Genomic DNA, 27,573 nt, shown 5'->3' with positions numbered 1-27,573 from the left:
ATCCAGGGGAAATTCATATTAAAGTTCACTAACATTTCATTGTACGTGGAACAATTTGTGATGTGTGAGTTGGACCGTGGAAATGTGTATTGTTTCATGTTCCCATGGATGACTTCCTGGAATCTGTTTGTTGTTTTGCCATCGCATGAACTTTACCATGGTAATGGTAACTGTTGAGCGGGGTCCCGTATTTTATGTGGAGCGCTCTTGCCAATAACACACCCGTTTTGAGTTTGCTCTTTGTGTTTGTGCACCACTGCCAATGCGGTAATGTGTTTCATTTTTACTCGACCAGAAATGCGGTGCCCAGTAAACGTGGACCGTTGGGCGTACTTTGGCCCAACGGTTCGAGCAACGTGCCATTACCATTGGCCCAACGTTGCATACGTTTACTGGGTGACTTTATCTCTATGATTGGGAGGGATTGATTCTACCATGTAGTACCGGCATATCACTGCCATACAGCACCACATCTTGTACACAGTAATTGAAAAGGACCGCCAATGAGGAATTATACTTGCATAACCTAACATTTATCAGCTACGCTTTGATTACACATCCGACGTAGCGTGTGATTTAGCCGGTTGCGCTGCAGGGTTACCCCATGGCATCACCTTTATGGTGATTCAGGGGTTTCTTTCATGATTCATGATTCATGTTGCAGCGCTCGTTTGGTTTGGCAGCAATTAATAATTGCACCTTTGAAACGCGCCGCGCTCGAATAGAGAACGACTCACGTGTCGTGGCGTACAGCATTGCCATACCTGTCAACCCATTATCAGTACCCTACCTTATTACAGACCAATTCAGATCTTATTGGTCGCCCTTATAAATCTCAACGTTCATCCTACAAAGTCCCATCACAAGGGAGAAACACAAGGAAATAGACAAAACATAGTTTTTTACTCAAGTTCCCTGCACAGGAATGGGGGTAAACCGTACGGTTTGACAGGTATGCATCGCGTACACATTACATCGTTTGGGTCCCGCTTCAAAGTGGCAGGAACCCTCATGTGTTCGCGTGCTTTAAGCAGCAACTCACCCCTGATGTAGGGCAACATTCATGCGGAGGGGTGGACCACTCGAGTTACATCGAGGTGTCCACACGAATAATGAATGATGATGATGATAGCAACCGTGATGTTAACGCTGCTGCTTCTATAAATCTCGACAGGTCCTGCAAACACGACTCGTGAAAGAAAAAAAATATTGAGACCCCGAGAAGCAAGGACCTCCTTTGCTATGACCCCCCTTGAACCCCGCTAAAATATTGACCCCCCTTGAACCCCGCTAAAATATTGACCCCCCTTGAACCCCGCTAAAATATTGACCCCCCTTGAACCCCGCTAAAATATTGACCCCCCTTGAACCCCGCTAAAATATTGACCCCCCTTGAACCCCGCTAAAATATTGACCCCCCTTGAACTCCGCTAAAATATTCGAGGTACTCCGGACAGTTCCCGTGTGTCACGCCCGGCGAGACCACTCCACGCACGATCGATCAATGGGCTCTCACCAGAGACCCCTTGTAACCCTGTCAGACCCTGCTGGGACCCCGTTGGGATCCCCGTTGGGAGGCATCAGAACCCCCGCAGGAACCGTCTAAGAAGACCCCGGGCCGACCCCGTGTGAGTGCCGCGCCCGCGAGGGAGGGAGGGCACGACGAGGGCGGAGCTGATGAACCCCGTGAGCCCCTGTGGACCCCCATTGGGGAACCCTGTAAGACCCCCGTGGAACCCCGTGAGACGCCATTGGGGATCCCCATTAGAACCCAGTTGAGACCCGTGTAGGATCCCGAGTCCACCCCGTGTGTCACTCACGCCAGTGAGGCAGGACGGGGCGGAGCTGATGAACCCCGTGAGACCCCTGTGGACCCCCATTGGAACCCCGTGAGACCCCGTCGGGAATCCGTCGGGACCGCGTGGGACCCCGGCGCGTGTGTCCACGCCCGCGAGGGAGGGCACGACGAGGGCGGAGCCCGGGAGCAGCGGCAGGAGGAGGCGGAGGGATGGGGCGAGGCGGAGGGGAGGGGGTGGAGGCGGCGGGAGGCGGAGGCGGGAGGCAGAGGGAGGCGGAGGGGAGGGAGGGGGGTGAGGCGGTGGGAGGCGGTGGGAGGGGGAGGAGGCGGTGGGGGCGAGGCGGAGGGGAGGGGGCGGAGGCAGAGGGAGGCAGGGGGCGAGGTGGAGGGAGGGGGAGGAGGGGGAGGGAAGCGGAGGGAGGGGGCGAGGCGGTGGGGGCGAGGTGGAGGGAGGGGGCGGAGGCGGAAAAGCGCGGCCTCTATGGCGGCGCGGGGAGCGGACGCTTCGGCCTCGTCTCCGCGGCTCGAGGGCCACAGGGGCCGCTCCCGCAGCGACACCCCGTCCCCAGGGAGGTCAAGGGCCCGGACCGGTGAGGAGTGTACAGCAGCAGCAGCAGGAGGCAGGGAGAGAGAGAGAGAGAGATTGTTGTTGGTGGTGGTGGTTGGTGGTGGTGGTGGGAGTTGGTGATGGCGAGCGCCGTTGCGGACGCCGCTGCTGCGATGGGGCCGGCGGGGTTCTTGTCCACAGCTGCCCACGGTGTTTGTGGGGTGGGGACGGGGGAGCTGTGTGTGGCTGCCACCACCCCCTGCCTCGAGGGGGCTGCTGTGTCGGGGTTTCTTTTTAAAGAGTTAAGCCCGCGATGTCGATGTTGAGACCTCGACCTCCGTGTTCTAGCAACCGCCTCGCCGTTCCCGAACTTTCCCTCCGAGTTTCGTTCGCTGCCCCTTGACGTACAGGGCTGGTGGTGGAGGGGAGGGGGGCTGCCCCCCGTGTTCCTTTAGCTGCCCCCCCCGTGTTCCTTTAGCTGCCCCCCGTGTTCCTTTAGCTGCCCCCCGTGTTCCTTTAGCTGCCCTCTACACAGAGCGGACGCCTCTCCACTCGTCTGGTTGCTCACGCGTTTCTGGGTTAGTCGTGTCCGTGTGCTACCCCGCGGTGATTCTAGAGCTGCCCTCTGTGTTATTAGCTGCCCACTGTGTTATTAGCTGCCCTCTGTGTTATTAGCTGCCCTCTGTGTTATTAGCTGCCCTCTGTGTTATTAGCTGCCCTCTGTGTTATTAGCTGCCCTCTGTGTTATTAGCTGCCCACTGTGTTATTAGCTGCCCTCTGTGTTATTAGCTGCCCTCTGTGTTATTAGCTGCCCTCTGTGTTATTAGCTGCCCTCTGTGTTATTAGCTGCCCTCTGTGTTATTAGCTGCCCACTGTGTTATTAGCTGCCCTCTGTGTTATTAGCTGCCCTCTGTGTTATTAGCTGCCCTCTGTGTTATTAGCTGCCCTCTGAGTAAAGTGGACGTCTCTGCTGTTGTGTAGCTGCCCCCGCCATGTGTTGTCCAGCTGCCCCTCTGTGTTAAGGCATGGGTGTCGCTGCCCTCTGTGTTCAGGCATAGGTGAAGCTGCCCCTCTGTTCAGGCATGAGTCTAGCTGCCCTCTGTGTTCAGGTATAGGTGAAGCTGCCCTCTGTGTTCAGGTATAGGTGAAGCTGCCCTCTGTGTTCAGGTATAGGTGTAGCTGCCCTCTGTGTTCAAGCATGGGTGTAGCTTCCTCTCTGTGTTCAGGCATAGGTGAAGCTGCCCTCTGTGTTCAGGCATTAGTGTAGCTGCCCTCTGTGTTCAGGTATAGGTGAAGCTGCCCCTCTGTTCAGGCATGAGTCTAGCTGCCCTCTGTGTTCAGGTATAGGTGAAGCTGCCCTCTGTGTTCAGGTATAGGTGAAGCTGCCCTCTGTGTTCAGGTATAGGTGAAGCTGCCACTCTGTTCAGGCATGGGTGTAGCTTCCTCTCTGTGTTCAGGTATAGGTGAAGCTGCCCTCTGTGTTCAGGTATAGGTGTAGCTGCCCTCTGTGTTCAAGCATGGGTGTAGCTTCTTCTCTGTGTTCAGGCATGAGTCTAGCTGCCCTCTGTGTTCAGGCATTAGTGTAGCTGCGCTCTGTGTTCAGGTATAGGTGAAGCTGCCCCTCTGTTCAGGCATGAGTCTAGCTGCCCTCTGTGTTCAGGCATAAGTGAAGCTGCCCCCTCTGTGTTCAGGCCTGGGTGTCGCTGCCCCCCTGGGGTTTCAGCTGCTTCTGTTGATGCTGCCCTTGGTTGTCTCGCTGCCCAGGCACTCGGGGCTATTGCTGCTGCTGCTGCTGCTGTTGTTTGTAACTAGAGGAGCGAGCCTCTGGGACGCTGTTCGCTCACTAGTCGCGGTGGCATTCGGTTCCGCATTGTTAGCCACGGACGAATGCGTGAAGTTGTGAGACTGTGTGTGTGTGTGTCATGTGTCACCGGTGTGCGTCATGTGTGTGCCTTGTGTGTGGGTTGTTATTGGTGTGCGTCATGTGTGTGCCTTGTGTGTGGGTTGTTATTGGTGTGCGTCGTGTGTGATTTGTACACGATGAGTGTGTGTCATGTGAATGGAGTGTCGCCATATGTGGGTTGTGTGTGTGTGTGTGTGGTTTGTACAGTATTAGCCTGCGTCATGTATTGGTGTGTGTCATGTGTGTGCTTGGTATATAAGTGTATGTACCTTGAGAGAGTATATTCTGTTAGTGTGTGTGTGTATGTGTTTTTGTACCGTACAGCTGTATCTTGTCTGAGTAGGTGCCTGGTCTGATGTATCATGTAGTAGTAGAGTCGTGCGTATTGGATGTGTCCCGTATCAGTGCGTTATTGCGTGGCTTTAATGAAAGCAGATGGGCACATTGTGGTTATTAGAGGTTTTTTGGCGGGGTGTTAGATCGCGTAAATATATAAATGTGTCGTTAAACCCGCCACCACCCGACACAGCCAATTAGTAAGGGGTTGTCACGTAAACAGAAGACTACAATTCATTACTAGTCCAGCACACCAGTAAATCAATTTGTGTACGACGTTTCGCCAGTAATTACAACTAGCATCATCAGGCGACAGCCAGAACACAACATTTACAAATGGTAAATTGTAAATGTTTTGGATTTACTCTCCAACACACCGGTGTGCTGTACTAGTAACGAATTGGCACGTTCTGTTTACGTGACAAACCTTACTAATTGGCCGTGTCGGGTGGTGGCGGGTTTAACAACACATTTATATATTTACGCGATCTAACCCCCCCAAAAAAAACCTGTATTATGGATAATATTAATCGCAAAAGCCTACGTGTTAAACTGTGGTTATTAGACCCGCATTAATCATCAGGGCGGCCACTGGGGTTCGAACCGTGAAACCTCTGAAAACCAAGTGGTGAACGCGCTACCGGCTTGGCCATGATGCCCCTTGTAAATGAATGCCCTGTGAGTGTTTGCGCGCTATGTGTGGGGAGCGGTAGTGTAGCGGGTACCACGCTGCGCTATGAATACGGCTACCCGAGTTCGATCGCTCACAGGCACCAACACCAGTGACGACTATCTGAACCGGTCCTGGGCCTCCCCTAGGTCGACTCAGCCTCAAATGAGTACCTGGTGCGGTGTGTAAAAAAACATCGCCACTGGGGAGACAAAGGCGGTCGGGCGTGGTGTTGCCCACCCACCGCCTCGTGTAAGCCGTGCCGGCCTTCATAGGTGCTCGCTAACAGCACTTGCCCCAACAGTCTGTAAAGGCTTTGTCTTTGTGCGCCATGTGTGTGTATGCTGGAAGCGTCCTTGCGTTGAATAATGTGGCATGCTGTGTGTATCGCGTCTGTGCTTATGTCCACATTTCACGCCTTGCGCGTGCACCCAACACATGGTCAGATGTAACACACACACGCACGCTGTATTTGTGCGTCGGTGGCGTCATCGGGTTTGTTTAGACATTTATGCTCGTGTGTTTGTCCGGCTATCGCTTTCCACAGCCAACAGTGACGGCACATATGTCCGATTTGTTAGTACAAGTGAATGTGACACCAGGGAAGTTTTGCACGTGTGTGTGGCTGTGTTATAACGAGGGTTGCCACTCGGTATGTATGAATGCTGAACTTCTTTCGCACCGTGCGTAGCCAACCGTGCCAATCGGAGGTGTTTGTCTTGGTTTTTCCAGGATCGTCCTCAATTTAAGGTAGATGTCTAAGGAAATCTGCAAGTCTTCCTGGGCCATTAAGGCCTCTTTTTCTTGGCCACGGCCCGATTGGGCTCGGCTCAGGCTCAAGTCAGCCGGCTCAAAGCGCATGTTCAACTTGTGCCGTCTCTTGAGCATGATCCCAACCATGAGCCGAGTCTGAGCCAAGCCATGACTGAGCAACCAACTCCTGCCACGTGCAGGGGCCGGCTACCAAATTAACAAGAAGATAAAAAAAAAATTCGAATTCGGTTAACAAAAAAAAACCCTCAATATATCAAGAGCCGCAGTGCCATGCGAATACATACGTATATGTGGCGTCACGGGAGCAGTCCAGAAAGAGGGCCGCATGCGGCTCCGACCCCTGCTCTCGTGTATCTTTGGAAGCAATTGAGCGGCTCGGAGTTTGAGCCTGAGCCGTGTTAGAGGCATGTAGCCAAGAGCCGAGCCGTGACTAAGAATACGGCCCTGAGAGTGACGGGTTACTGTCATTTGCGAAATAATATACCAACGCATTTATTTACACGTACTTCTCGCCTCTTCAGATATCGTGAGATATCGTTTTCCCCATGATTCGTCCGTGCGACTCTCGTTGCGACCTTGCGAGCACATAGTTGGGTCAACCGTTTGGCTGGTGGCCATGTGTCATGGGGTCCCTTGTGTGAGCATGTGCTGCCCGGTGGCGGTGGTGGTTCGTGGTGGTTGTTGTTGTTTTTAAGCCATTCAACTGCACGTGAACGACCCCTCCGTCGCTGTGCTGTGACGTGGTTCACTGTTTCCCGCCCCTCCAGGCAACCACGATTGGAACTTTGCCATCGCCAGGGCTGTAGCAGGTTTAAGCCAAAACTCCTGCTGCTGTTGATGATGATGATGATTTTGTTGTTGCTGCCGCGGATGCTGCTGCTGATGATGACAAAGTGTGCTTTTAATAAATTGCTGATGATGGTGGTGATGATGTCGATTCTGCTTTCCTAATAATAATGCTGCTGCTGTTGTTGTGGTAGCTGACGAGGCTAAATGATGCAACCATTGATGATTGGTGATGCTTCTGATAATGATGGTGTTTTATGAAGTAGTTGCTGCTGCAGAGGATGAAGCCAATGAAGCTATTTCTGATGATAATTGATGATGATGCTGTTGCAAACGCTGCCACTTTGACGCTTTTGCTGATGCCGTTGACATGAATGCTGTTGTTTTTGATTGCTGGTGATGCTGTTGATGTCAATGCTTCTGACGACAATGCGGTTGACTTTGAGGCTACCCCTGACAATGATTGAGGCTGCTGATGTTGATGTTGGCGTCGATGCCTGCAGCGTCTGATGCTGCTTCTAATGCAGTTGACATTAATGCCACTGACTATGATTTATGATGCTGCTGCTGATGATGCTGCTGCTTCTGCTGATGCCCCGTCTCGAATTTCGTCTCCGGCGACTGCTTTCCGTTCCTTGCATTATTGATAGGAGCCCCACCGTGGGGCTGAAATGAATCCGAACATTTTCCTTCCTTTGTTGTAGCCTGCTGCTGGCAACAGGTACGGTGACGGTGTCTCACCCTCACCTGATATCCGAGCCCTTGTCCATTTGTTCGTCGTGGACAGTAGCCGCCCCCGCCGGCTACGGGAGCGAGCCGGTGGGCCTGTGTCACGGTGGCGATCTACGCTCACCATTCGCAGCGGTCGCGTGGCCGGCTGCATGGCCCCCCTCGCTCTCTGCGCATTCGCCCCGTTCGTTTCTCTTGACCTTGAATTTGAGAGCTCAGCTGTGTGCTCTACAGTGTAAAGGGGTGAACCCCCGGTAATTTAAGTGCTGTTTTTTTTACGTCAGCAAAAACATACCCACTAGGCACGCCTCCTTATCTATTGTCACATCAACTGTTCATGAACGTGAACTCACAATGTTTCTACACTGTACAATATTGTTAAAGGCGGGAGGGGGGTGGGTGATGCAGTGGTTCACGCTCTCTGCCATAAATCTGGCGCCCTGGAGTTTGATTCCTGGCCAGGACTAACGTCATTGGCGAGTGATTTTTGCAACTGGTCCAAGGCCTCACCCGCTTTCACAAACTTGCACTGAGCAGCATAGTGAAGTATGGCCACACAACCCTTGCCCCCCCACCCCACCATGATCGGCACGCCCGCCTTGGGAAGATCTTCATCCAGGAGTGGATTGACAAAGGGGGCTTAAACTTCGTTATAAGTTTGTCCAGAAATATGAGACATTAAACAAACAAAAACCCGATAACATTACGGCATACACCTGTTGTAGCCCTTTGTGTTTGCAAATTACGTAATGTTGTATTTGGGTAACCAAATATAAAACGCAGTTTTACCGGGGTAATGGAATGTTATCAGTCACGTCCTTGACCTCTTCTTATTGCTTGTGCACGTGCAAATGCGTTTTATAGCTTTGCACAAATACACTGTCAACTGTTCCGTAAAAATAAAATAAAAAGTAAGTGAGCTTGGGCAGGATGTGCCACCAGAAGAGGAATGGCCTACGGTTAAGAACAGTGATGGGGTGGTAGCCGAGAGTCGCAAATCGCGCCTGAGATGTTGCCCACCAAGGAGATGGAGTCACGAAATTAGCTCTGGGCGCAGGTTTTACACGTAGTCGGCTTTCGCGACCAATATCGTAAGGTGATGCAGTACTCAGATTTTATTTTCTACAGCACATTATATATTAAGGAGTCAGACTTTATGCAGCAGCACTTCATCAATACTTGAGCGTGCAGCTTTCGTGACCAATATCATTCATAATAGAGTTGTTTTTTTTGGGGGGTTAGATCACGTAAATATAAATGTGTCGTTAAACCCGCCACCACCCGACTCGACCAATTAGTTAGTTTTGTCACGTACATAAAACGTGCCAATTTGTTAACCGACTCGAATTGTAAATGTTGTGGGTTTACTCTCCCAACACATCGGTGTGCTGAACTAGTAACTAATCGGCATGTTGTGTTTATGTGACAAACCTTACTAATTTGCTATGTCGGGTGGTGGCGGGTTTCCTGACACATTTACACATTCTAATCCAAAAAAAACCTCTTATGGATCATGTGCAGGTGTTAGGTGGATTATTACATCGCAGGATCACGAGAGATGGCAACGGCTTAGGGATGCCTTCAACCAGCAGTGGATTGACCATGGCAGGCGATGTTACGGTGTCCTCATTGTGCTGTTCATAAAAGGGGCATCGATGTGAATAGATGAGTTTTGCCTGTAGATGTTTTCACTTTTATTTTGATCCGTTACGAATGCGGCGTTGATTTATAGGTGACCAGGTGGTGCAGGGAGCAGAGCACTTACCTGACACCACTGAGATTTTAAGTTGGAATCTGTGCAGCCAGCCAACCATGAATTAACTGGGATTTAGTGAGTTGATGGTCTCAGCCCGATCACCAGTGACTGCACAAAAAGCCCATCACGTAAAAACATGTTTTTTTAAAAAAAATTACCTAAATTCCAACTCTGACAATGAAAACAGTCGGTGTGATTGTCGTGCGATGGACATGCATTGCAGGTTCGGATAAACACGCCTCTTTACATTAACTTCAGAAGTATTGCTGTGACCTTAAGCATTATGGTATACTGCTTCAGGTTAATCACTTGTTTTTCTTTTAGCGCCCTATACGCCGGGGCGTCTCAGAGCACTTTACATCATCGCATCTCATCTCAACACGTTTAAAGGGGCACCGCTCGTGGCAGATGTCCCCGTGGGCCCAGGGTAACTGCACCTGGCCTGCAAATTGGCAGTAGTCTGCCAGTCGGGGCGATGATTGCTACACACAATCCTAATTGAGGAATTCGTGATTAATTTTCGCATTTGGACGCCGACGCCGGCACACACAAATGGCCTCCTCTTTGCAAACGACGTCAGGGGATCTTTATCGTTCACTGCGAAGCAGACGGGGCGTTTTATTACGATGGTTATTGCACCCGCAGTGATAATCAGGACGGCCGCATGATAACCCGAATCTTGAGCCCCTTTAACGTCATCATCGTGAAGGTCTCCCCAAGCTGTCATCAACTCTCACGGTGCTGCGATGCAACAGTCCAGCACATGCATCTGCACACGAGCTAATGTCCGTCGCTCCTTCTTCCCGAGAGCGAAAGAGCACCGCGTGTAAATGTCCTCTTATCTCGTGTGATGTCGCCGGTAGGAGCAGTGGAGTGCAATAGGGTGGGGGGAGGAGGTGAGCGGGATGGGGGGTAAATAAATAAATATCTACTTATCTGTATTCTTGTGCAGCCCTTTCCCACCACCAACTCACTCTGAAGCCCATAAGCAGCTACATTTGGAGGTTTGCCCCCTCTTTTCTCTCCACCTGAAGAAGACCGCTTGTGTTGCGATCGAAACGTCGTGGGTTTTTTGCTTTTAATTTCGATTTTTGTTTGCTATCCACGTGACCTTACCGAAAGAATCAAGACTATGCATTCCTGCAGTCATGAAAGTTTTAAGTCTACTTTGGAGGAAGATCCTCAACCCCCTTCCTCCTCCCACACTGAAGGCTCGAGCTGGCAGGCTGCAGTGAGGCGTGAACACCCAGGTCCTACCTCAGTAGACTTGATATAATTCGACGTAATGCAGCCAGCTTGATTGATCTAACGCTCACTGTTGCACATCAGTCACAAGCACACCGGCAGTCATTCACCCCCTTATCACTCTTCTATTGCTACTGCCATGGTTATTGTTCCCATGCACTTCGCTCATTGATTCCTACACCCATGCCGAGTACTGACTGCTTCGTCTCATCCACACTTTATTCCACCACTGCACTGCAGGTCACAAAAACGCGCTGCTCCACTCGGGGATTCCCTCCCATCGCCTCTTTACCCAATGCTCTGACAACCTTGCTCACTGCAAGAAATGTATACGCTTTTGTCTATCGTGCCTTCATTGGTGCAGTTTGTTGCTGTCCACGTGGCGTTTTGGGCATGTGCTCAGCAACCAAAAATGTAAAAAAAAATAAACATCCACCATCGCTTACGCAGTGAGATGTGACAGCCACTGGTCCGACACCACGAACCGCGTGCAAAGCGGAGCGCAGACGTCAACATTGTGTGAGTTGTGTCGGTTAGCGACCTCGCCAGGTGCCACCAGGCCTGGTGAAAGTGGGGAGGGGGGTTGCCAGGCCTGGCGAAAAGGGGGGGGCAGTATTTTCTGGTGGCCCAAACTCGGAGAGGGCACCCCCGAACACATTGCAAACATGGACGATAATACCTCCCCGAGTGTTTAGTGGTCAACAATAGAATTGATTCCTATGGTGGATACGAAACGAGGGGCTCGTGGCGATGCAATTTTTGCGGTCAAAATCGCAGCCGCCCACTCAATTTACGGAACGTACATTCTATCTGGTCACAAATGGCAATCTTCAGAAGGATGCATGACGTAAATATAATTTTGTGCATTCTAGGTCAAGGCAAAGTGCTCTGAATATTTTGCAATTGCATCCAGAGATGGGGGTAGTATGGGGGCACCCCCCCCCCCCCCCCCAGCCAACATCATGTACCAGGGTCCCACATTTCCCCTCTGAGCCAGGCCACCGCCGTCCAGTGTATGATGTGTAACATTACAAGCGCACGCGTGTTCTGTGTGGGCGACGAGCGAGGGTGTTTGAAAGTGGCTTTGCTTGTCGGCCGTATCACGGGTCCCGTCAGTGGAGGTCAGGCCGATTCCCACTTTCCTTTTGCTCCAAACGTCAGATGAAATGTCTTTGGCACAAGTCCTCCGTGAGTTGATGAATCCATTCGTTCACATCTTGTTTTTCTGCACTGGATATATGGCACCTGTGACTGGAACGTAACTGCCTGCAGTTAACAATATAGCGGCGTGTTTAGCTTGTGTGTACTTTATTAGAATTGGGTAGTCATGAGTAATTGCCTTGCCCGGCACCAAATTGCCAGGAATGCACCTGATGAGATCTCGGAAGCTAAGTGAGGTTGAGTCTGAATATCGCTTGGCTAGGCAGCCATCATGTACAACAAGGTGTTATTATAGGCTGCAATAAAATAAATTGTTGTACCTTACTTATGTGCTCCCATGTATCCTCATGCTGCTGCCCCCCCCCACCCCGCCTTCACCAGTGTGGTGAAGTGTGTACTCAGTGACCCCCTCGATCCGCACAGTTCCAAAGTAGAAAAAAAATGTACGTACATGTGCACGCCACGCAATCTGATTTTAGCAAGTTAAAATATCAACGCCCCCGCCCGTGTGGTCACACGCCACTTCCGTTCAGAAGTGAGGGTTTTGCACGTTCCTGTTGCACACCGCCCTGGTGCGCCGAAGTTTTTTTTTTTTGGGGGGGGGGGGGGGGGAAAGTCGCACGCGGCATTAGGAAGGATAAGTGTTGGGTCGGGTTTCAAGTTTATTTTGTATAACCAGGCGAGAACTCGCAAAGGCGAGGAAAGCGGCTCACGAGGGTAGAGGCTCATCCGTAGGCGGTGACCTGGGTCACCAAAATGACAAAAGGCAAAACAAACGAAAAACAAACTTCGGCAATGAGGTAAAGCAATTGGAACAAAAACAAAACAAAATAAAAAAAAACACTCTCAGAACACAAACTCTTCCGTCCGCGACAATTTGACGCTGTTGTGAACTAACAAGAAAAAACATCCATCCATCGTTGAAAACTATGACACTTTAGAGCATGTGTTCATTCTCGGCCAAAACACTATTTAATTAGCGGTACAGGAGCTGTCAGGGCAAAACCTGTTTGAATATTGGACAGATTCTGTGCAGATTCGAATTACTTGGTGATGCTGCTGCTGCTGCGTTGGCAGTGGTATACAAGCAAAAAAACAACAAAGGCACTCAACTCATTCATCAACAAACAATGACCTTAATAAGACAAATATATAATAGGTGACGATCCGGGTAATGGCCCTTATTCATCTGCTATGAAGTAGGGCCGTCGCCTGAAACATCGCCGCTTTAATCTGGGCTAAATTCGCAATAGCGATGCTTATTGTTCACTAACATTGAATTGATATTTGGATTATCTTCATGAGCGTTATCCGTGCCACCCCCCTGCTCACCCCCCCCCCCCAACAGACAGGCAGACGGAACAAATGCACACTTAGTTTGAAATTGTGAAATAGACCGGGTGCGCAGCGCATTTGGCGGTGCGAGATGACGCGAGATGATTGCCACCGCACGTGTCTGACTGGGTGACCCAAAATATTCCCCCCCCGCCCCCACTTCTTCTTGTGCTACGATATTTATTTTCAGAATGGAGCGATTTGTCGACGGAATGTTTATTATTGTCATGTTTCCACTTGATGACTTCCTGGCAACTGTGCGTTGTTTTGCCATTGCCGGGGCGTTACCATGGAAATGGCGACTCTTGAACGGGATCCCATGTTTCATATGGAGTGCTCTTGCCAATAACATTGAGTAATCCAGCAGCGAAACTGTGTGGTCGGCTTGTCCTTGAGGATTTTAAAGATACCAATTCCATGGCAGGCCTCTCGCCATCTACGTCTAATGACGGCTTGACACACTTCTCTTGATATGGCACTTTATTGAAGACACGTTCACTTGACATCAGGTGGAGACCCCCCACTGCAGCAGCCCCGAGTCTCCCGCGCAACTCCCTTTTATGTACCAACACGAGGCCACGCCCCCCTTCCCGATCATTCTCGCTGACTCTGGACGCTCGCTCCACCGGCAGACTCCACCGTCCCCTTCCGTCACCTAACCATGCTCCCTTCTCGATCATTCCCGTAGCCACCGGTCCCTTCTCACTCACAGCTGACACCCCTGTCATTATCTCCCGTGGCCATGAGTGCATTCACACTGTAGGCCGACTCCCCTGTCATTTACCTCCCGTGGCCACTAGTCCATTCACAGCACATGTAGGCTCTACTGTCATTACATATGTACGTACATATGTAAGCATGCATCATAAACCTCAACAGCAACAACAACAACAACAAAACACAACAGTTAGAAGACTTGGCAAGCGAAAGCTGCCAATCAAAATCTGTGCTGAAAAACAGTGAGCATTGGTGACTTTACTGTCCTGATGAGTCCGAATGAGGATGAAACCGGCCTTGCCGACAAGAGGGCCACAATGCACTTCCGTAAAATTCGGATGTTTTTTTTATTTGCCACGAAGGTTTCTACGTGTTTTATCACGTGTTTCTTTGGCGGGTGGCGGCGGTGGTGTTCAGTTGCTGTTGTTTGAAACGTACAATCAAACGATGGAAAGCGCCCTTCGTGGAACAAGTTAACGAGGCCGCGGCGACCGCACCCAGAGCAGCGGCCCCACACGCAACGCGCGTGCACGGCCAGCCTGCAGGAAAAATTCCGCTCGGCCACCACCTCCCCCATCGCCGTCGTGCGGTGCACATGGCCTGGCCGCCGGCTCCACTGACACTCGCGCACGCCGCAAGTGCCAAAGTAGCAGCAACAACAACGACCAAGGCCACCGCCCGCGGCCGGCGCCCCTGCGCGTCGCTCCTCCGCTGCTGCGCGAACTTTGACCGGTTCGCCGATTTCGGACGCGCAGCGGCGGGGGTCCCCTTGTTGTTTGCGAGGGATACGTTGCGGAGATGCTCGTGAATTGCGCATTTCCCGGACAATGATATCGGGTTTTCTCGAAAACCTATTCTTTAAAACAAAAAATAATTACCTTGAACAAATACGCTGTTAAATACATGACAATTATCATAACAGAAACAAAAACATTGGTTATAATAAACATAAATAAAATAAAATGTTATATTAAAGTATTAAATAATACTTTATAATTGAATTTGCCTGAAAATGATGATGATACTGCGCAGTAGAGGTTTTCTCTCGATCCTTCACCACTGTATCTCATCACTTTATCTATCTCTATCTCTCTCTCGATGTAGTCTCGTGTAGAGTTCCAGATGCCATTAGCGGATAGCCAAAATCGCGGTTATCAAGTTGGTGAATAACGAGGGGATGCCGTACGTTTCAGTAGAGCCGGGCTGTAATCTGATTATCTGGTCATGCTGCTGCATTGGCAGTGGTGCATAAGGACAATTAACAAAAAGAAAACTCAACACATTAGTCAATAATACTGGCTTGAGATAAAATGACAATAGGCGACGTTTCAGGCACTGGCCTTTCGTCTTGACATCTGATTGATAAGTAATCGATTACTCTACGGTGGTTGTTGGGGATTTCCCACCTTCATGAGGTAAGACATGGGGGGGGGGGTAGGGGGGGTGGTGGTCCCCGTTTGTAAAAAGTTGCGAATAATGGACCATAAAAAAACGTAGTCGATGGCAATTTTTATTCGATGGAAAAGCTGGAAAGCGTCGCAGTGGAACGCATTTTCCCAGCGCGAGACGCGTCACAATCTAGCGCCATGGCCTGGAGCGCCGGCTCGTAACGGTGAGCCTGCCGGATGTGTCTGGAGCACGGATGGGGGCATTCTGTTTTGACGGGCGGCGTGCGTACCTAGCAGCTGCTTGCGATTTCCTGAATTTTTGCACCGCAAATAAAACGGAAACTGAGCACTTGTTTTTGTTAAAAGTCATGTTTTTTCAGTGGACAAGGCACTGTTGCCATATTTTCAGTGGTATGCACTTGGCACGTAATGGTTCACTTCCAAATATTTTTTTACGAATTGTTACGATTCGTGGATGAAAAATGATATATATATTTGCCTTCTCCGTTGTATTGAATGGGCAGTTTTGCGAATTCGGACGTGCATTTCAGACACCTTGAAGGTGTGAGTAATCGTTAAATACAATCACGAGGAAGCTTTGTTAATTGGTCGCAGTGCGTCAACCGGTTAGGACTGCAATTCAGTTGTAAATTATTTGTCCACCTTTCGTGGGTAAGGGATAAATGTTCATAAAATATCGCGGTGTCGGACGTACTCGGATGTATCCACTTTTTCATGCACTCTGAGATTGTGGCGATGGCCCATTCGGTTGTGTGTGTGTGCGCACGCCTCAACGTGCACCTAGCCTGGCACAAGCGCCGTGGTCACGTAACCGCCACTGAGTGGCGAATGGCGGTTGTTGGTGTTGTTGCACGCGTCAATACCACCGACTTAATCTGTAAATAAGCAACATTTGTGAAGGTTAAAGATGATTATCTTTAAAATTACACCGCACGTCTATTATTTTAAAATCTCACTGCGAGGTTGCCTTATTTGTGGAACTGCCCAAATGTAACAAAAGCATTTGGCGTGTAATAGCTTCCCCCTCCCTCGTGATGCAACGAGTTTGTTTTCACAATCCGGGGACATTTTTACTTAACCATTGCTGTGAAGGTCTTGCCTCAAGTGGCTGCAGAGGTCACATTGTGTTTAGATTTGTTGTCTTCTTTGGTTCTTTCGGTAAAGTCACGTAGAATGAGAATAAAATAATAAATTGATAAAATCAATTGATAAAATCAATTTATTATTATTTTATTCTCATTCTACGTGACTTTACCGAAAGAACCAAAGAAGATGAATCCTTGCAGTCACGAAAGCTTTAAATAGATTTGTTGTCCTTCCTCCGCACGGCTACGTACGGTGCGAAAGAAGTTCAGCGTACTTATGTACGCACACATGGAACGTTGATATTCGGCACGCACCAATTGCAAATAATCTATTGTTTTCCTGCACGAACCGATGCTGAAGAATCAGTTTGTATCGGTAAATTGGTTTCTACATTCCGAGAACTGTATATGTCCATACTATGGCTGTATCTGCTTCCCACGGCGTTAAACTTGTACATTTGTTGTGTGTTTGGAGTGCTGTACCAGTAGTACACCAGTGGGGAGCGGTGACGTAGTGGTTCGCGCATTGCGCTGCGAGCCTGGCTACCCGAGTTCGATTCCCACTCATTGACGAATATCTGAACCAGTCCGGGGCCTCTCCTATTTCGACCCAACCTTCATTGAGCACTTTGTACGGTGTGTAACTTCAGCACCGGGGGAGACAAATGTGGCCGGGTGGCGCGGTCCTGACCACACCACCCCCTTCGTGCGATGTGCTGGCGTTAATATTTGCCCGCTAACAGCACTTGCCCCAACGCTATGTTTGGCTTTTGGGGGTTCTTTGTTTTTTGTCTTTGTACCAGTATCAGGATAGTTGTGCTGTTCCACCAGCCCTTGGCTGTGTTTAACTGAAACTCACTACCCAAGCCATTCAAGGACTTGGGGAACATCAGTGGTTTTAAGTCGAATAATAACGCAAAAAAAATATTTTATTGTCACATGGTTTTCAAGAATCACTTCCGTTACGGCCTTGACCGACTTCTCTTAGTTTTCCGTTACGCTGCGTTGTTTTTGCTTCCACCAACCCGGCATCGGTTCTTACAAATCCATCCCTCCATCAAGCTGCTGGTCTTGCTGTTTGTCATGTTGGTGACCCAGGTTCAGACTATTTCCTGGCCTATTTGAGTAATCACCTTCTCAAGCCAACTAATTTCCCTGCCTTTACCATCCTGAGCACGCTGCACGATGTTTTCTCTCCATACAGAGCCCGTCACATCTCACCGTCTGGCTCAAAATACTTCAACTTCGTCTTGCGCATTATGTCGTCACTGCATTATCATTTAAACTTGACAGTTCCTTCATTCGTACGGATTGCACTTCCTCATCAGCTTAACGTTTAAATTCCTTTATTGTTTGTGGTTAAGACCCGGGCACCTTCTGTGTGGAGTGTGTGTGTTCTCCACCTCTTATGCAATATGCTTCCTCAGGTTTCTCTGCTTTCAATTCATAGGTAACAAAAATAATCATACTTTATCATTGGTATTGGCCAAACATGCAAATTCAGAAGAAAAAAACAACAACTGCATATTACTGAATTTGGAATACACAAAGCAGCAACATCACCCTCCTACCGCACAAAACATGGCAGGACCCTCTTGAAACAAAAGTCTCGGGACTCGCTGAGGCTTTCCCCGTGTAAACACAAGCATAGTCTTAAAAATAATCATGATGTTTGCTTTTCTTGCCGTTTTTTGCACTCTGCTGTGTTTTTCTTAAAATTACATAGCGTCCCGGAACAAGTTGTTGCAAAAGGCGCCTCTGCTCTGCCGTCTTCATTTCGTTATATATTAAACTCACGAGTGCTGCTTCAGACAAAACACAGGCACGCGTTTTTCGTCTTGCGTGCCTAAAAAACGTCATCGTAGCAGACCTGTGACCAAAGACAGATGCGGGCGCGGGAGTGCGGGTTGAGACAGGCGCATTCCAGCGCCAGCCGGGGGCGTTCGGTCGCATTCCTCGCGACAGCAGCCCCCAGATGCCCCCAGCGAGACGACTGGCCGGTCGCATTCCTCGCGACAGTCGGTAAGGTCCCTCGCGATGAATAAAATTGAGCGCGCGCGCGCGTGAGCACACACCTCAACCCCGACGCGCGCACGTGTTTTCCCCGTTCGCGATGAGTGAAACCCACAGGTTCGGGAGAAGTGTCGTGATTGAATTGTTGTTGCCTTTGGGGTGATTCCCCGGGGGGGTGGTTACCCGGGGGTGCGATGCGGTGGTGGGGGGGGGGGGGTCCCCCATAGTTTAGAGAAGTCCTCTCCAGATATAACGAATTATTTGGCGGTGCTGCTGCTGCGTCTTTGCCAGCGGTGCACAATTAACAAACGCTGTACGCGTTCGTCTGCGACACTGATTTAAAATGTATAATAGGCGACGTTTCGTGCAATGGCCCTCCGTAATAGCGGTGAACATTTATGGTTGTACTATACTAAGGAGTCCTAATGAGCACACAGTCGGTCCACAGTTGTTTCCTTGTTTCACTGCTGCATGACTGGGCAGCCTTCCTGCTGCAATGTGAGCAGCGCGCCTTTGCGCGTTGTTAAACCCAACGTGGAGCGTCTCAGACCCTTCCCAATAACGCGCCGGTGCCTTCTGCATTATGCCCTCGGTGGTGCAGATTGTTGCTGGACGTTTGGCGTTGTCTACCTTTGGGCCTACTGCGCTCGGAAAAAAGTGACTGAAAGAGAATAAAAGCAACCCTCCACTGTGAACGGCGCCAATCGCAGCACACATGCGCCTAGCGCCTACCGCACAATCCGTGCACCTCCGGTGTTTGTGTGTGTGTCGGTGGTAATGTTAAAGGCAACGGTGCAGCCCTGCAATTTCCTGCTCACTCTACTGCTGGTGGAAGGGCCTTCACTAGGCGGAGCTCTAGAGAGCTCCTCTAGAGCGGTATTCTTTGACCTACTCTTCCATGCTGACCAGGCATCTTAAAGGAGGTGATTGTACCCACATTTTACCCCACTATGTATGTGACCTGCAAATCTATGAAACTGTGGTGGTTACCCAGTTATATTGCTGGGTGGACAGAGGTGTTTGTATCGTGTGAATTGTGCAGTACCGTGTGAATTGTGCAGCGCAGCTCTTTGACATTTATGGTATGCCTTGTTGCAAAGGATTTATACTGCCGCGTTGATGGCAACCTCTTAATATTACTCCAGGTTTGACATTTTTATCAGCTAATCGATAACCACCGCCAATGTCGCACGGAAATAACGAACGAGGCTCTGTTCTGCTGGTGGCGTTAATTTCATCAAATGTCATCGGATCTCGTCAGGCCCCGGAAGCTAAGAAGAAACCGAGCCTGGTTATTACTTGGGACGGGTGACCACCGGGGGCTTGTCAGTTGTTGTAGGCGTGTGGCTGTAATATGGCTAGGCATTGGCAGTGCTGCGTGTCACTCTCGTCGTGCGTGTATACATGGGAAGCCCAACGCTCATTAATGTCATTGACCAAACATTCCAATGGAGGAACCTCTTTAAACTATTCTAGAGACTCGGTGAGGCTTTTGTGGATAAAAAATAATTGGAATTACTACTAGTACAGTATTATCATTCATAGCGTATTAGCGGTGGTTTTAATCTGCACGGCAACAATTTGATTTCAAGCGCGCTAGAAACACGAGGGAAATAATTTTATGTTTTTGCCAACTGGCCGAGGTAGCGATGTGAAGTCTCGGTATGACGAGAACGCGTTAAGTCTGGGACTGCACCACCACAATTTAATTTTATGTTTCAATTCGATTGTGAAATCACCAGCTGCTCTGTACTGCTCCCCCCAACTCCACTGCTGTGAAAGCCATACTTCACCATGCTGGTCAGTGCGGTTTGGTGAAGGTGGCAGGCGGAGGGTTGTGATGTTGCCCGTGGCTGAAACGGAACTCGGGGTCGCCGGATTCGAAGTGCATTGAACAAACCACTGCACTACTGCTCCACCCAGTGTTCAGTATGCAGTGCGCAGGAATGGATGTTTTGAGAGTGGCAGGGCGGCGCAGTGGTAACGCTCGTGCCCTCGGCAAGAAGAGCCAGGGTTCGATACCCGACTAGAGGGTGGAGTTGGTATGTTCTTCCCCTGTTCTCTATGGGATTCCTCGCGGTTTTCCGGTTTTCCATATTTAAAAAAAAAAAACCTAAACTGTAACTAGCATTGGGCAAAATTTGCCTGCAACATTAAGCGATTTGAATTACGCCACAGCAACATCGCCCCCTACTGCGAAAAAAACTAGGCAGGACCCTCCTGAAAACAAGTCTTGTGACTCGATGTGGCTTGCCTGGGTAAGCAATTGTACAGTAGAGTAACGACCGCACACGATGTGGAGGTCACATGAAACCTGACCTTAGGTAACAGTCGTTGGGTAAAACCCTGGCGCTTCCATTTATCAAGACCTCATTGCGCCCTGCGGCACCCAGCCCACGGCAACCTCCCGCACTACCTCAAAGACCGCTCGTCAAGGCTCGCGCAAAACGAGCCATCGCTCCAACTCTGGCCAACTTCACGAGCTACATCACCTGCTGAGTGTGCCTGGGCCCTCTCGGTCACCTGGGCCCTCTCGGTCACCTGAATTGTCCCGTCACTCCCCATCAGTCGGTGGGCCAGTCTCTCGAGCTACTTTACATTCATGCGGTGCGCGCTCCACTTACTCCCGCGAACATGTCGCTGCGCAAAAGCAAATCCCTCCGCAAAAGAGCGGAGGTATTTTGTGTGTGTTTTTTTTTAAATCTGGGACACAATGGCGTCCCGCCCCGGCGCTAGTGGGGAAGCCCGCGCTACGCGAGCGCTGGAGCCGATCTTGCGCGCAGCTGAGCGCCGCTTTATTGGAACTGTTTTTCTCCCTTTCTGGCCACGTCCTGTCTTTGTTCGCTGCTCCGCGGGCCATCAGACGGGCCCCCTGGGGCCCCCTGGGGCCTCCGGTCATGACAGAGGCACAAAACGGTCCCGTGTGGAACTTGGCCTGTGCCCACTTTTCATGCTGGGAGGCCGACGGGTAATCCAATGATTAGAGCGCTAAGCGGCCAGGATTAGACCTCAGAGCGTGCGTGCTTGCGTGCCCAGCCGGAGCCGCTCGCCGCGGTTATTGACTCGTTTAGCGCCGGGGACGCGGGCCTCCCTCCGCTCCCGAGGCCTCGCATCGTTGTCCGCGGAAGCCGCGGGGGCTTCCCACTGTGCTTCCTTTTCACAGGCCGCGCGCCCGCTGTTTGTGTACCTGCGAGGCGTTTTGAAGTGGGTTTTATCCCGGCTGAACACTGCTTCTCGAGCAGTCCCGCAGTTCCCTGGGGAGATGTAAAAATGCTTTGGCTGCTGCAGTTTTGAAAACAGTTAAGTGCGCTCCTCAAGTGTACTGCTTTGCTGGCTTTGGACCACTAGACGTCAGAGAGTTTGTTGGAATTCGTGAATGAAATGCCATTTCTGGTAGCACAAAGGGCCCCTCTGTTCATTGGTTATAAGCATGAACCTTCTCTCCCCCCCCCCCCCCCGGTGCCCATAACAGGCTTCTTCTTCCACCCAACCTCCATTCCAAAAACCCTCTTTCCCCCTTTCAGTCGGCGGCAGGCGCAGCCCCATATGTGCGCGCAGGCGTGCGGGGAATTTATCCATGGCCTTTGACCTCTGCGGCCGCGATTTACATTGGAATCCCGGGCATGTGGGCAGCTAGGCGCTGGCCTCGGCGAGTTGTGCGATAAGGACGCTGCGCTCGGCACGGCTCGTCGCCGCCGCCGCCGCCGCCGCCAGTTTCTCACTCGTTCCGCGACCGCTCTCCACTCGCCGCTCCGAGGCGATCGTAGAGGCGGCTCGTCGCCCGCTGGCGGGGGTGGGAAACGCGTCGCCTGCCAATCCGTCGACGGCATGGGCTTAACCGTGGCGGCGCCCGGTTTTGGGAGGGGCCCTCCGTCCGCTCTACGATGACCGCGAGGCGTGTGCGTCCGGCCGGCACAGTGCAGCGGCTGGAGACGCGGGTCATGTAGCATGGGCCAGTCGGCTCCCCCCAAGCAGGAGTGCGGGAGCAGCCACAGCCGTGAGTAAACCCCCGGCGTCGCCGCGATCGGCGCGATGTTGAGACCCAGGTGCGATGGAACGTTTCGCGAGCGGTCTGCCCCCCCCCCCCCCCCCCCCGTGCGCTCGGGGATGAGTGTAAAGTGAAACTTTCGCTGTGGGTTTCCAGCGTTACGCCGCGCGGCATGTCGGTTAGCTCGCGTTAACTTGTTCGATTCCTTCTCCCTGCGCAGCAGTTGACATAACGGGGCAGGTCGTGTGCGGTGGGTTAAAGTGTGGGTGCCTCCACCTATTCCAAGTTGTCTGGCCAGTGTGGAGGAACAGGGCAAATAACTTCTCTGGAGCTCCCTCTTGTTTGAGGCTCTTCTGCCAGCAGTGGCGTGAACAAGCAGTTGTAGGGTTGCTTCTGTATCGTTATTGTCATTAGTTGAGTGCGAGCAGGGTGAACTGTTGCTGCTGTTATGGAACGGATGAAGCACGTGATTAACGCTGTTGCTGGAAAAAAAAACCCCGCTACGCAGGTATGTTGCGAGCGTGTTAAAGTGCACCGCAAGAAGATGCAAAAAAACAAGAATGTTACACTGTCAGGCTAAACGTTGACTGCGAATAGCTGACCAGCTCGGGCTTGCGTTAAACATTTACCACGAACGGTCGGATCATATTCAGAGCTCACGGCTTGACACAAATGCGTTTGAGCGAGCGCATGAGTCGGATGCCATCGGCTCATCGTGCCAAGAGCAAGTGACAAAAACACGGCGGTGGAGTGTGTCACCGCGCGCGACAGAATGTGCTCCAGTGTCGTGTCGCCGGATCCCATGTTTTGAAAATTAAAGCCAGCTACGCCCATGTGCGCCGGCATCGATGGCAAAATCACTTTTACCCCCCCCCCCCTTCCATTCCGAACGGGTTATCGCAGTGATTGCTTCGTCGACGCACTTTGACGAGTTCCCCCAGATTTCGGACGTACATGTCAGTCGCCGGGCTGAAAATCCGCTTTTATTTAAGTAATCGGTTATCCTACGGGCCATCCAAATAAATCGGTGATGCTGCTGCATTCGTTGCCAGTGGTGCACAATTGACAAATAATGAGCAAATACACTCAACACATTCGTCAATAACACTGCGGCCTTAAAGGGAAAATAAGAGGTGATGTTTCAGACGATGGCTCTTCATAGCACATACATAGAGAGGCCTAAGAGATAGAGTGGATAATAAGAGTTAGAGACTGCACTACACCATATAATAATTATTTTTTTTTTAATGTGTTTTGACGTCCAGTTTTTTAATTGGCTTATGAACAGTGACTGAATAGTGGCTATTGAGTAAAAGCCAAATCCTTAAATGATCAAAACTTTTACAAAATAAATTGGTGTATATTATCGTGGGTTGCATTCAGTCCTGTGCGTGCCTCAAACCGTCGATTGGTTCCATGCTAATCTCTCACATTAACATAGCCACTTCCTTGTCCTCGTCGAGGAGGCCGCTCTCCTTCTATCTTACAGTTACATTCTCATTTCTCACATTAACATCACTAGCCCCGGCCACTTCTTTATGACCCTTGGGCTACACCCATTTAAAACCTTTTAAAACAGTCTGCCTCAGCAGCAGGCCATGCTTTCCCACCTGATGACGGACGCTTGTGTTGCGCCCGAAACGTCGTGATTTATTTTATTTTATACCTACGTGACTTTACCGAAAGAACCAAAGAGTATGGTTCCATAAGTCGTATGTCCTGAAACTATAGATGCTGCCGTTGCGGTGTCACGGTGCACACACTGGATTGGCGATTCAGAGGCCAGCTGTTCGACTCCCATCTCCTGGCACGGTGGTTGACACAATGGCGCAGGTTTCTTAAATCTCCCCCCCGCTCCGCCTGTGTTCACCCAGCAGTTCACCGCGGTGAGTCGCTCGTGCAGGTTGTGTTTGACGGGGTGACGTGTGGGTGCTCCCACCTCTTCCAAGGCAACTGGCCAGAACGGATGAGTCAGGCGCCACGGTGGCGAGATGTTTAAATACCTCGCCTGGTGCGCAGGAGGTTCGTGGGTTCGATCCCGACCCTGGTCGCGTGGATTTTTCTCCGGACCCTCTGGTTTTCCCCTCCACATTTATAACCAACACACGAGTTTCGAATATTTGGCCGCTATTAATTTGCGCACGAAAAGGCACTCGGTTGAGCTTTCACTTATGGCCAGATCGCTTCTGGAAAAGAGCTATATAGCTCAGTGGGCATTACCTGGTAAAATTTTTTTATAATATTCCGTGGGTATTTAACTCTATCGGGGAGGGTCTTCCACCAGCGGTGGCGTCGGCAGGCAATTCCTATAGCTGCACCTTTAACTTTTTATAATTACCTTCACAATGACACCCCCCGATGTGTGGTATTCGGTTGATTTTGAAATGGTGAGGTTGCATAGCCTGTGGATCTGCCCCACTTGTAAGGGGCTTAGCGCAACGCATGCGGCGCTGCATGCTCGAATGGATGTGTCACGCGGTGTTTGTGGTGCGATTTCATTGCCGTTAATTGCTTTCATGCGCCCGGGAAATGTGCCAGCGGCAGTTGGCACCCGAGACCACTTTGTGCAGCCTAACTGGGTGGCTTCAGGAAAGTGGAAACTAATTTCATTTGGGAACGGAAAGGGGACGCGGCAACAGCACAAGGGCTGCCTATGTGCGGCTGCGCCGATTTCTTACCTCCCCCCCTCCTCGTCATCATTGTCATCATCATTCGCTGGGGTCTATCCACTGCTGGATGAAGGCCTCCCCAAGCCGTCGAGATCCCTCACAGTCCTGCAGTGCCGCTATCTATCTTGTGCACGCACGTGAACTTATCTCATCATCGCCCTCTCTGGTGCGATCTACGCCAGTCCTTTGGCTGCCATTCTTTCACCAGTCTCGTCCATCGGCCATCATCCCCACTTGTGATGGGCCCTGGCAAAAACCCAGTTGCTTTCCTCTCGTCGCCCAATCGGCAACACCAGAGGCGGTTGGCAACGTGGTATCATTGAAAGATAGAGTGAACTGCTCATTGTGCCGCCCCACGGTGGCGAGATGTTAACCAACTCGCCTGATATATCGGAGGTGGTGGGTTCGAATCCCGACCCTGGCGCCTGCATATTTGGAGTTTGCGTGTCTCTCTCCCCGTGGTCGCGCGGATTTTTTTTTGCCCCGGTTTTTCGCTCCACATTTAGAAAATTGCATTTGGAGTATTCGACTGCTATAAATTTACATATGGTGATAAGCCACTTCGTTGAGCTATTATTTGTCTCCAAGTTGCTTCTGAAAAAGAGCGAAATAGTTCAGTGGGCTTTACCTGGTAAAAAAATATTTTTTGTTTTTACAGTTTAATTTCAGTTACCAAAGAAGCTCCCGGCAAGTGGGGCGAAATATCGGACCTCATGATGAACAAGACGTGGTACAACCTGAAAATGCATCGGAGAGGCAGGGTTTGTTGTGGGGGCATCTATTTTTAAGCAAGGTGGAATGTTAGGGAGTGGAGGCTGTGGTGTTATGGGAACGGGCCTTGTCATCCTACAATCTACCCCCCCCAACCCAACCCCTTCCCGTGTGGTGGTTTCTGACGGGGTAGTTTTTCCTGATGATGTTTTCAGAGCGGTGCAGGGAGGTTTGCATGGCGCGAGTTAAACGGTGCGTGCCCAGGAACGTTAGGCATGTGGGGCTTGGAGATATGTCGACACAAAAATGTACTTCCTCTGAAATTTGACAGAGCGTGACACGGGGAGTGGTTAAGAGTAGACCGCAGTTAGTCTCGCGGGGAAGCATACCATGCAGGTGGCTATGCTGGTATAGGTCTTGTATGTGGAATATCGGTGTGGATTCTAAATGCCGTGATGTCAAATTAATGAGCGCCAAACCAAGGCCGGCACCCCGGGGTGCACAGTCTCAGTGCCGCGTTTGTGATGGATTCGACGTGAATTTTAACAAGCGCAAGCGCACGCGAGGGACTCTTCGCTTAAACTTTGTTGCGCAAAAAATAAAATTACATATTCTCTGGCTGGTGGGAATGTGTTGATGCATCGCACGCAGCCGCCGTCAATCACCGCCGCCGTCGGGGTGGAGAGATGGCCGAGCGATGTCTGTGCACGGCGGCACGCGCGCGCGCGCGCGAGAGAGAGAGAGAGAGATGGTGTTGTGTCACCGGGGATCGTGCGTGGGCGGCGCGGGGGGCCGTGGTTGGCACCCGGGCGTAGGAGCGGGCCGGCGTCCTGACCAGGCCCCGCCGCGCGCGTTTATAAATTCCACGGATTGATTTGCCCGTGAAACACTCGCGTGCGCGATACAGTGGCAGGGCAGTCGGAGCCGCGGCAGCACAATAGGCCTTTGTGTTGCGCGGGCCCCCACGGTTGTTGTTGCCAGGCCCTTCGGCCGACTGCCGACGCGTAATCTTTGGCGTCACCCGGCCCCAGCCCCCGGCCCCCCCCCTGTTCCCGATTAAAACCTCCACAGCCCGGAGATTTCCATTTTGTCACTCCACCCGTGGCTCGGCGCAGTGTGGTGATTTATACCGATGATAAATATGTGGAACTTGTGGCATCCATGTGACTGTACCGGGGCGAGCGTGTAAACACGAGTGGCACATTCAGACGATATAAATAATGTAGCAGAAAACGAAAAAGCGAGGTGGGGCATATTGAGAAAGTGCCACAATGCGCCAGTTGGAAACCTACTAAAAAAAAACTTGGCTGGACCCGCTTGAAAGAGAGGTGACGAGACACAGGCTTTCCGGGGTAAACATGCGCAGCGATGTATAATCGGCATCAACAAACGGCAGAGACGCAGCGTCCTGCAGGCAGAGCGCTTTTGCCGGTGACGTCAATACACCGTAAACATCGCAAAACGTTTTTCGAGTGTTGTACACAGAGATTACGCACGTGTGCACACGTGTTGCGCTTTTGTCAGTCCGCTGCTGGATGAAAGCCTCCGCACGCCGGTTAGTGCGCGCGTTGGTGAAGGTGGGGAGCGTGGACGTGGAAACGTAGAAGTACAGTGCAACAACGCGTTATTTTTTCCTGCACTGCCCTCTTCGGTCCGCCACTCAGACCCACAAAGTCGATAACCAACAACAGCTGTCATGTGTGACGGTCGCCCATCCGAGCGCTCGCTTGACTCGTCCCTGGTTCGCTTCTGAGAGCTGACACAATCGGGCGCATTCTGGTCGATGGTGTCGCAGGGCACCGTAAGTCCACACGAGTGGTGAAATTTGCGAAGTGTAAATGATTAGTTCCCAAGTTGCGTCGTCCTCCAAACCCACTCGTGTGCGGTTGCTGCGATTGCTCACAATGGGCCAAATGTGCTCTGCAAGCTCGTGTGCACGCA

At 51.0% G+C, this 27,573-nt stretch overlaps 1 protein-coding gene across 2 annotated transcripts in view; it reads left to right on the top strand.

Moving 5' to 3' along the window:
- The first annotated feature begins 2,241 nt into the window (after positions 1–2,241).
- The window catches only part of LOC116946709 (uncharacterized), a 44,334-nt gene continuing 19,002 nt past the window's right edge, over positions 2,242–27,573 (top strand). Inside the window, exon 1 of one of the 2 annotated variants that reach the window (XM_076070032.1) lies at positions 2,242–2,388. In XM_076070032.1, the coding sequence (XP_075926147.1) occupies positions 2,280–2,388 (109 nt within the window). In that variant the 5' untranslated portion in view covers positions 2,242–2,279. Of the gene's footprint in view, positions 2,389–21,766; positions 22,262–27,573 lie in introns of those variants that run through there. The other variant, XM_076070033.1, reaches the window with a different exon arrangement.

Source organism: Petromyzon marinus, chromosome 27 (genome assembly GCF_048934315.1).
Source record: "Petromyzon marinus isolate PM22_M1 ecotype Great Lakes invasive population chromosome 27, UKy_Petmar_22M1.pri1.0, whole genome shotgun sequence".
Classification (NCBI taxonomy): Eukaryota; Metazoa; Chordata; class Hyperoartia; order Petromyzontiformes; family Petromyzontidae; genus Petromyzon; species Petromyzon marinus.
This window is presented reverse-complemented; position numbering and strand designations above follow the sequence as displayed.